Raw genomic sequence first — 10,837 nt, forward strand, 5'->3', positions numbered from 1 at the left:
ATCATTGTTATTACTGCATGGAAACACAATGATTTAAAATCATATAAACCGAGGATGTTACTATGATAAAGGATTAATTCCAATTTACATACTCCGGATGTCCATTCTTTATCCTGGGTCATCAGCACTTAGAACGGTGGTTGGCACATAGTAAGCGCTTAAGAAATACCATAATAATTATAGTAATAATAATAGTAATTTGTGCTTTACAGAGATGGGCACTGGGGCTGTGATTTATGGGAGTCACACTCCTGCAGAAATGGAGCCAGAACTGTTCATCTAGGGAAGCTCTCTGGAGACCATTGGAATTTTAGGTAGCTTTTTGAGGGAGGGAAAGGCTATGGTGGGGCAAAGAGAAGAGGCCAAGGAACTGGACCTGACAAGTAGTACTGGAGAGAAGGGAATGGGATCAAGGATGTGATAAGACTGACAGAGTATGGTTGAGGTGTTGAACTGAGCTGCCTTATCCATCTTACAATGCATCTCCCCCGGACAGAGCATCACATTGGGACCTTCTTCTTAACGGCGGTTAGTGGTTACGACGGCTTCTTCGAGCTGACGGCCATCATCCTGCTGGATGGGCAGCAGATGGCATCTTACAACAGCACAGTTCGGGAGGTAGTTCTCAGTCTGAACTGGTTGTACCAGGTGGTGGGTGGGCAGCTGGTCCAGGAGAAGAAGGCAGAGCTGGAGCGCTACGAGAAGGATTTCCGCTGGGGCATGGAGAACTGGGCTCGGTACCTGAACCACAGCAGCCGTGAGTGACCCAGTCTTGTGGCATCTCCTTTCCTCATTTTCCTTTCTTTGGTCCTGATTTGATCTGGAAATGGTCCCTGGGAGTTGTCAGGGAAGATGAGAGCAGCTAATCCCTCCAAAGGTTCCCTTGGGGGCCTCCGCTCAATCCAGAGATGCAGAGGAGATCAGGGCACTCGCCTCCAAGGATCTGACACTTTTCTGGCCAGGAATGTCCTGTGTGGACTGACCTAGGGAACCTGAAACTGACACCCAAACCCCAGAGAGACTCATAACGACCCACTCTTCCCGGGGTTTTCATTTCATGGAGTTCATGGGGCTGTTTCTGCCCCCAGAGGTCACTGAGCATAGAAGTCCACGGGTCTTGGGGAGCCCAGCCAGGCTGATGCTGATTCGGGCAGAGCTGGGACCCTAGAAAAGTGATAGCAATGCATGTGTCCACCTTCCTGGGATGGAGCTGGTAGGCCTGGGGGTTGGCTTTGGGTGCTCCCCCAGGCCTCATCTCTGTTCTCCACCTCCTATAGGGACCCAAACGGTTCAGCTGATCATGGGCTGTGAGCTGGACAGAGGCGTCCAGGTGGTCTCTCGCTTCAGGTTTGCCTACGAAGGGCAGGATGTCCTTTGGTTGGATGAGCTGAAGGGGACCTGGGTGACTGCCGGGCCCGCTAAGAAGCAGTTTCGGCACTTCTGGGAAGAGAGAGTCTTCTGGTCTCGGGTAGCAGAACACTATGTGAGAGAGGAATGTCCCTTCCTGATGAGGATGGTTCTTCACTTCTGGTACCTCAGAGAACACAGTGAGTGTTGAGTGTGGTCCATCAAAGGTGTGGGTCCCAGTCCTTTCTACTTTTTGGCTTTGGGACCTAGGACTGGCCTCTTAACCTCTCTGCCCCTCCCAGTTGGCTCATTTGCAAAATGGGGAGATTCCTCCCTGCCCTTCCCTCCTTCCCTTTCAGGTGATGTTATCATACACTTCTAATCTGGACACCCAGGGATATACTCAAGGTCCAGGGCCCAATTCCATTAACAGCCAAGACAAAGTTTTTTGTGCTCCAAGCTGGTGTTCCCCAAGATTGTTGCAGTGGCATGTTGCCATTATCCCTTGACTCTGGGTTTCAGAAATCTCTGAAGGCATGGGAAGCATCTGGGGTTCAGCTAGCCAGCTCCACTCCCCAAGGCCTGGCTGCTGGGGCTTGAAGGGATGTCCCCCCGACCTTTTCTGGGGGACAAAAATTCCCTGTGCTCACTCCCTCCTAATGCTGATATGGAGACCTTGCTCTTCTTGGCTCCAGAGGCAAGTTCTTCCTTCCTTCTTAGCCCCTTCCTCTTTGCTCAAAACTTGCCCTGTCATTGGCTGCGCATCAGCTGCGCTCACCAGGTGGATGATTGACATCCCATGCAAGACAGCCTACTCTCTGGAAGGGTCCTGGGGAAAGATTAGTTTCCCTGCTCTGGAATCAACTGGGCCTGGCCCCCTTTTCCATGTTTGGGGCTATACCAGCTGGGCTTGTCACAGTCTTCTGACCCGTCGATCCCCGTGTCTCTGCTGCTTTCTCTCTTTCTCCCTCAGTACCCCCGGAGGTGACCGTAACCCGCCACGATGCCAAAGATGGCCGTGTTATTTTCATCTGCCTGGCCACCGGCTTCTACCCCAGCTCCATCCTGCTGCGCTGGGTGAAGGATGGGGAGGTGGGGCTGTGGGGCGACGAGAGCTCCAGCGGGACCCTTCCCAACGCCGACTTCTCCTTCTATGTGCGCCAGACACTGGAAGTACAGGGAGAGGTTGGGGACTCTGGCTATGCCTGCGTGGTGGAGCACAGTGCCCTGGATGGGCCCATCTTCTTCCCAGGTGCCGGTCGCACAGGAAAAAGGAGGGAGGGAGAGAGGGTGGGTACCTAGGTTTTCACTGGAGGCTCTGCTGAGGCTGAAATCCATGACAAAGGTCACCAGCAAGGACCCCAACTAACAGTTTCTGAGGGCAGGGGCAATGACCGGGAAAACCCAGAGCCAAAAGGGATGAAACCAGCGGGGTGGGTATCTGTGGAAAACTTTGTGCTAGATCACAGGTGCACACCCACAGGTTGGTTTGTGGAAGTTTCTTAATAGTTTGATGGCGGCAGAAAAATAGTGTCAAACCATCACAGAAATTTCGGGCAGAAGAGTAATCACTTGGGGCAACAACCCAAGAGTACATGGGGGGCAACAACCCAAATCCAAATTTTTTGCTCATCAGTGTACATGATCAACAGTAACAAGAACTTCTAAATATATACATGTCTGAGCATATCGACCCATGTACCAGAAGCAAACCACAGGCCGTAGTCCCAAGAGGATTCGGAGAAAGGTAGCCTTTAGAATCTAGGAGCATGTAGTTACCAGGAAGAAGGGGGGTGACAGGAGCAAATTTCCTATGACTCCTTTCGGAGATAGATCTTCATCCATGGGGTCCTGAACACATCCCAAACCACCTTTGCTGCCCCTTTGGTTGCTTTTTTACCGACACTGAGCGCCATGCAAATGATGGATAAAAGGATGGGCAGATTTGTTGTGGGCTCAGATCTTGGCTTAGTTCCTCACTGACATTTTGCCCCCTGCAGCCCCAGAGAAGTCTTCCTGGCTGATGCCATGGGACCAGGCCCTGGGTGTGATGGCAGCCGCTGCGCTGGTGCTGAGCCCAGCTGTGGGCATCATCATATGGAAGAAGAAGAAAACAGGTGATGGGGTGGGAATTGAGTGGTCAAACCTTTAGGGGATCTGCGGAGCGATTGGGGTCGAGGTAGAAGTTGTGGGGGGGGTGGTAGTCCCGGCTGAGGGGGATTTTTGGGAAATGGAGTATCCATCAATCACTGATAACATTCACTAATCACTTATTATGTGCCAAGCATTGTCCTAAGCCCTTGGAAGAGTTCAATACAGTTGGTAGACATGACCCCTGCCCTCAAGGAGCTTAGACTCTAACAAGGGAGGTAGACATTAAAATAGATTACAGATAGGTAAAGCCAAAGAGTTTAGGGTTATGTGCATAAATGCCATGAGAGTATGGTGACTACACGCGTGCATAGATACACAGAAGGGAGGGCGAATAAGGTGGGATGGAGGCGTGATTTTGATAGGTCTTTGAGTATGGGCAGGGTCTGGCATATGTAAAACCAGAGGGAGTACCAGGCAGTAGTGAGTTCACGAAGAAGAGGTCAGTGGCGTGAGGGACAAGATCAAGGCACATTTGGTTGTGATTAGAGGATTGAATTAGGTGGGTTAGATTGTAGTGGAAGAGGAGTGCAGTTAGGTAAGGGGAAGAGAGCTGATTGAGTGTTGGGAAAGCTAATGGTAACAGGTTGGATGGAGAGGAAGGGGCAGATTCCGAAGATGCTGTGATTCGGCGAGTGATTAAATTTGCTGGTTGTTAGGTGAAAGAGGAGTAAAGGATAATTCTAGGGTTGGGGACTTGTGAGATAGAGAGCATGTTGGTATTGTCACCTGTGGTGGGAAAGTCATGGGGAGAAGAGGATTTGGGAGGGAAGATGAAGAGTTCTGTGTTGGACTGGCTAAGTTTGAGATGTCAACGGGACGTCTAACTGAAGATGTCCTGAAAGCAGGAGGAAATACAGATTGCAGAAAAGAAGGAAGGTTGGGACTGGAGAGCTGGGTTTATGTAAGACTTTTGACAGAATTTCCCAACAGTGAGATTTATCAGACCTTTCGTGGGACCTCCTTGTCTGGTGTTTTCATCCACACGCATTCATACTTGGGTTGGGTGAGGTCTGCCCAGAGGCGGAGGGTGGGAGGGATGAACTGCTCCCTCTGGCCAAAGCCATATTTGATTTTCCCTCTGTTTGCATTCCAGATTCAGAGGAACAGATCACTGCCTCAGAGAAGGGTGAGTGTCTGTAGGCAGCAGAGTCCAATTCCCAGTGTCCCTGGCCTCTTGTCCCTCAGGGTTGGACCCTGAATCCTCATAAGCAGCGTGGCTCAATGGAAAGGGCCCGGGCTTGGGAGTCAGAGATCATGAGTCCGAATCCCAGCTTTGTCAGCTGTGTGACTGTAGGCGCCACTTCACTTCTCTGTGCCTCAGTTCCCTCATCTGTAAAATGGGGATTAACTGTGAGCCTCACGTGGGACAACCTGATTACCCTCTATCTACCACAGCGCTTAGAACAGTGCTCGGCACATAGTAAGCGCTTAACAAATAACAACATTATTATTATTATTATAAGGCATCTGTGTCTCCAGAAGGAAAAATGAGCAGTCTGGGGCCCTTCCCGAAAGCCAGGGCCTCTCCATGTGTCCATTCCCGAATCTGGCCTGCGAGTCCCTAGGGGCTGTAATAGGCGCCTTCAGGGAGCTCCTGGGTTACTTGGGAGGTCACACAGGCATAAGGACAGCCCCGCCCCCTCCCCCCCACCCCAGATGGAAATACATGGAAAGGGGAGGAGGGGATGGAGGGGGAGGATGTTGTACTGAATGACTCTGATGTGTTGGGAGGATGCAGAATCAGGAAAAGTTTTCTAGATGAGAAGGCCTTGATTTGGACTGTATGGAATTATGGGGGAGGGGAGCAGGAAAGACGGGTTATTGCAGACACCATGGCAGCTTGAGCCTGGGGTCACATACGGGCAAGAAAGAGGCTGCGCTCGGGGTTCAGAGGGGTGGCTGGGTCCATGTGCCATTCCTGTTCCACAGAGATGACATCCCTGGATTGTCCTGAAGTGCATCCTCCAGAGCCAACCAATCCCAATGTCTCCCTCGCCCCGGATCCTGGCGCAGGGACAGGTCAGAGCCCCCCAGTGGGTGTTGGGGCAATTATTAGTACAATTCTAGGAAGGGAGTGCAGAGTTGGGTGGGTAATGGGGGTTAGGCCCATCAACACCAGCACTATGACCCAAGGGTTCACAGCAACCCCGGGGCCCCATGCATCAGCCAACACTGTTAGTGACTGCAGAGGATGCTGTACATACTATCTGGGCTCCGGGAGAAGTTTGAGACAATAGGGCTGGCTGATAGAGAAATCATAAATCAGAGCATTCAGGGGGGTGGGGGAGGAATTAGAGATTAGAAAATTGCCCCAATTATCAGTATTTTCCCCAGGAACCCTCAGGGAGGATCAGATCCCTGGGGTATCCCAAAATGTAAAAGAGAGATTGAAAATAGGGTCCCTTCCTCCCAGACTCTCAGAGACTGCCCACCCGAAGCTACGGAAGAACTCCGGGGAAGCAGACCAGCAGAGTGGGAGAAAAAGGAGGCAGGGTCCCATAGGGTCTGGGCAGATGCCTCCTCACTGGAAATACTCCATCGGGGCATCATGGGTGGTAGAAATGAGGGGCACGGGACTCACAGCTGGATCAGGGCCCTGGGACCTGAGGTTCTTTCCTGGGGTCTTCGGTCCAGGAGGAAGGATGATTTTCCTGGACTGAGGAGGAGCCTGAAAACTGTTTCCTTCCACACAGTGTTTAACTACTCCTTTCTGATGCCAGTTTGAATGTTGAATTTTAACCCATCGTCACTTTTGATCATATTATATCCTCATTTTTCTGTAGGTGTGTCCTCTACCACCTAGATTGCGAGCCCCTTTTGGGCTGTGCCTGGATCTTCACTGATTTAGCAACGATTGTCCGAGTCTACCATAGTGCTTTGCCCAGTGTAAATGCTGAATGAATGTCACTGACAACAACCTGAATCAAAATAATAAAGTTGAACCTCTCATGCTCCCATGCAGCTCAAAATCACGTGGGGCAGGTGGTGGAGGACGATTTCATCTCTGTCCCATCCAGAATGGCCCAGCCCCCACTGCAGGGAGCTCTCCAGCAGAGTCCTTCTTCCAGTTCTCTGTCTCATGTCCCCGTGAGTGATTGCAGGGGTTCGTGAGTACGTGAGTGCATGAGTGCACACTTGCTTACATGAGTGCATGTCCCATTTCAACTGATCCCTCGTGAGCGAAGCCACTATTTTGGGGGATCCCTAATGAAATTGAATAGAAGGACAGTGAGAAGCCAACCCTTCTCTCCTGTGCTCCCTGCAAAGTGTTCCATCTGTCTGAACCCTCACTGAGCCTACGGTCAGAGTTCCTCTCTGGACAGCCCAGCCGACAGCCCCAGCCTACAGCCCCATCTCCGGCCCACACAGACTGTGTCTGCCGGATTTACAGCGCTGAATCAGTTTTCAATTCCAGCACTAGGGGACAGAAAAACACAAAACTTCAAGCCATGGCTGCGGGAACAGGTCCCAAGGGACCCTGGGAAAACTAACCCTGAAAGCAAAAGTTGTCCAAGACTGGAAGGGGGGAGAAATCAGACCAAAAAAAGACCTTCACTTTCAGTTAGCTACAGATCCACCCATCAATCTGAACTCACCTACTCAGTCCAAAATTGGTCCTCATCAATCAATCAATCAGTGGTATTTATTGAGAGCTTTTTGAGTGGTAAGCACTGAACTAAGCACTTGGGAGAGGACACTATGATGGAGAAAGAAGAAATGGTTTACCATCTAATGAGAGAGAGAGAAAATAAATTGCAGGTGTGTGTATGTGTTGGGGGGAGAGGGGCAATTGACTAGATGGTTACATATCTAAGGGCTGAGGGGTTATGGAGTCAAGTTCATAGGTGATGCCAGAGGGAGGGAAGGTAAGGGCCATTAGATAAACAACAACAAAAAATGATGGCATTTGCTAAGCACTTATTATGTTGCAAAGCACTGTTCTAAATGCTGGGGAGGCTACAAGGTGATCAGGTTGTACCACATGGGGCTTACAGTCTTAATGCCCATTTTACAGATAAGGTAACTGAGGCACAGAGAAGTTGTGACTTGCCCAAAGTCACACAGCTGACAAGCGGAGGAGCCGGGATTTGAACCCATGACCTCTGACTCCCCAGCCCGTGCTCCCCCGATTAGACTGTAAGCCCATCAATGGGCAGGGATTGTCTCTATCTGTTGCCAAATTGTACATTCCAAGCGCTTAGTACAGTGCTCTGCACATAATAAGCGCTCAATAAATACTATTGAATGAATGAAAAGATGGAAATGCAAGATTAATTAGGGAAGGCTTCCTGGAGGAGACTGATTTTAGTAGGCGATGGTAGATGGGGAGAGTGGTGGCTAGTTTCACAGTGTGAATTAGTATTCATCCATCTCTTGGCGCAGCAGCAGAGAAGCAGCATGGCCTAATGGATAGAACAAGGGCCTAGGAATCAGAAGGACCTGGGTTCTAATCCTGGCTCCATCACACGTCTGCTGTATGACATTGGGCAAGTCATTTAACTTCTCTGGGCCTCAGTTACCTCATCAGTAAAATGGGGATTAAGGGTGTGAGCCCCATGTGGGATAAGGACTGTGTCCAACCTGATGAACCCCAGTGCTTAGAACAGACCTTGGCACATATTAAGCGCTTAGCAAGAATCGTAATTATTATTATTATTGTTCATCAGGATGGAATGGGGCAGAAGGGAAGAGGGGGTGTCAAAAACCTGGAAGAGGACTGTCTTCCCCAGCCAACTCCCATTTGGCTCCAGTCCATCTCTGTTCCCAATTGATTTACATGTAATGTTCTGCAGGGCTAGGAGCAGGGCTGAGGCAGGAGGAGGAGCATCTCCATTCCCAATTAATTGCAGGATTATGGGCTGGTCTGGGAGTGGGAACAGAAGTAAACCAGAACTGGTTGGAAGTCAGCCCTTTCACAAGAAAAAGTCCTGGAACATGTGTTTGCAGCTGTTGTGGTTGGGGGCGGGAGATGAGGGAGCAGTGGGGACAGCAGAAGAGGAGAGCTGTCAAAGGGTGAGGTGGAGGTGGGGCTGGGTCACCTGGTCCCACCCCCAGCCCCCGCATTCTAACATAGGTTCTCCTGTCGCTGCCATTTAATGCCATCATGAAAGTGCATGCCTGGTATCTTTGTGTAGCTGGCTGGTCACTCCTTACCATCAGAAAGCTCACTCACCCCCCATCTTCCTTCCCTTACCCCGCCCGTCTCCAGGAAAGCCCCCTTCCATGGGGGTAAGGGCTTAGGGTCTACTCACATTCAGTTATGCCACTACAGGGTTAGATATGTTGGGCAAGTTTTGACTCAACGCCTTGTGATGTGAACCCACATCCCTCTTGTCTTATGCTGTCAAATCGTCGTCGACCCATAGCGGCACCATGGACACATCTCTCCCAGAATGCCCCACCTCCATTTGCAATCATTCTGGTAGTGTTTCCACAGTTTTCTTGGTAAGAATACGGAAGAGGTTTACCACTGACTTCTTTCATGCAGTAAACTTGAATCTCCACCCTTGACTCTCTCCCAAGCCGCCATTGCCCAGCACAGGTTAGTTTTGCTCATGGTGGGCTAAATCCAGTCAAGTGATTCTTGAGTCCTGTTTGCCTGTCATTGCCAACATGTAGGTCAATAGCAACCATGTGCCTTTACGAAAATTTCACAGTTTTTCCCACTGATTACAGCAGTCTCTAGCCTTTCTTTTTCTTGAAAAAAAGATACATTTTCTGAGAAGCCCTTGATGTCTTCAATCCATTTCAGGTCAGTCATCAGGCCTGTGTGGGTTTTCAAAGGCTGATGCTGTTCTCTCAACAACGGAGATTTAAATCCGTTCTGCTCAAACTGCAGGTTCTCCAAGATGGCCATGTCCCAGGGGCATGGATAAGGTAGGGTGTGGCAGAAGGGGAAGGGGAGGGAATTGAGAACTGAGGACTCACTCACTTTTTTTAAAAAAAACACATCACTGTCAATCTAGGGCAAATCCAAAGGAGTCCACCTGGTGGACTCTCCCCCACAGTGGAGAGAGAAGCTCGCATTCACTGAGAATTGGAAGCAGTGTGGCTTAGGGGAAAGAGTACAGGCTTGGGAGTCAGGGGTCATGAGTTCTAATTCTGGCTCCACCATTTGTCAGCTGTGTGACTTTGGGCAAGTCGTTTCACTTCTCTGTGCCTCAGTTACCTCATCTGTAAAATGGGGATTAAGACTGTGAGCCCCACGTGGGACAACCTGATTACCTTGTATCTACCCCAGTGCTTAGAACAGTGCTCGGCACGTAGTAAGTGCTTAACAAATACCATTGTTATTATTATTATTAACTGAGGATGAGGAACAGAGGAACAAAATACAAATACCAACATTAGTAAACCCTGAGGATTTCTGGGCTAGAATTTTGGCCTTTTCAGACCTTCCAAATCACAGATCTAAGCCAGAGGACACAACTCCATAGGGAAGCAGCATGGCTCAGTGGAAAGAACAAGGGCTTGGGAGTCAGAGGTTATAGGTTCGAATCCTAGCTCCTCCACTTGTCAGCTGTGTGACTGTGAGCAAGTCACTTAACTTCTCTGGGCCTCAGTTACCTCATCTGTGAGCCTCACGTGGGACAACCTGATTACCCTGTATCTACCCCAGCACTTAGAACAGTGCTCTGCACATAGCAAGCGCTTAACAAATATCAACATTATTAACTCCGGTTGAAGGGACTCGGTGAAAATTGGCTGGCAGAGTTGATATTGGAAGAACCAGAGAACTATTCATGATTCGTTTAGCCACTGTCATACTGCCACAGAAATCTAGGTCACATGAATTTCATTGTAACGCAGAGAACAAAGGGGATAATCACACTAAACCCAAACTCCTACCCTTCCTTTACTAGAGATTGAAATTGCATAAACTTCAATAAGCACACAAGCTTTCTTGGGCTAAGCCTATGGACTAAGATGGAGAGAGCCTTCTGCATGTCCAATCTTTACTACCACTTCAGCATTTCCACATTACCTAAGGGTAAGCATAAATCCTCCTGATGGCTAGTAAAGTTCTACCTTGTGTTCACCTTAAGGCTCTTCTCTTCCTACTTAAGACTGTACCGTATTTTAAGATCTCCTGCCAACCTGGAACTAATAGCATTTAGTAAGAGTCCTGAACGCATTAGATACTGGCAAACTGCTCCTGATTGACTAAGTGTGTTCTTCTTAACCTTACCCTTTACACACTTGAATACAATAGTTCAGTTCCCCCAGGGCAGGGCCCAAATGGACCCAACATCTAGCAACCTCACCAATCAATTGATCAATTGTGCTTATTTAGCATCCATTCTGAGTAAAGCACTGTACTAAATGCTTGAGAGAG

At 49.5% G+C, this 10,837-nt stretch overlaps 1 protein-coding gene across 1 annotated transcript; it reads left to right on the forward strand.

The window, feature by feature from the left end:
* Nucleotides 1-292: 292 nt before the first annotated feature.
* On the forward strand, nucleotides 293-6,452 carry LOC103166556 (zinc-alpha-2-glycoprotein-like). The gene is made up of 7 exons (XM_029083097.2): nucleotides 293-757; nucleotides 1,278-1,547; nucleotides 2,321-2,599; nucleotides 3,348-3,464; nucleotides 4,595-4,627; nucleotides 5,431-5,520; nucleotides 6,285-6,452. The coding sequence occupies exons 1-7, from the start codon at nucleotides 478-480 to the stop codon at nucleotides 6,302-6,304; spliced, it is 1,089 nt and encodes a 362-aa protein (XP_028938930.2). The 5' UTR covers nucleotides 293-477; the 3' UTR covers nucleotides 6,305-6,452.
* The last annotated feature ends 4,385 nt before the right edge of the window (nucleotides 6,453-10,837 follow it).

Source organism: Ornithorhynchus anatinus, chromosome 18 (genome assembly GCF_004115215.2).
Source record: "Ornithorhynchus anatinus isolate Pmale09 chromosome 18, mOrnAna1.pri.v4, whole genome shotgun sequence".
Lineage (NCBI taxonomy): Eukaryota > Metazoa > Chordata > Mammalia > Monotremata > Ornithorhynchidae > Ornithorhynchus > Ornithorhynchus anatinus.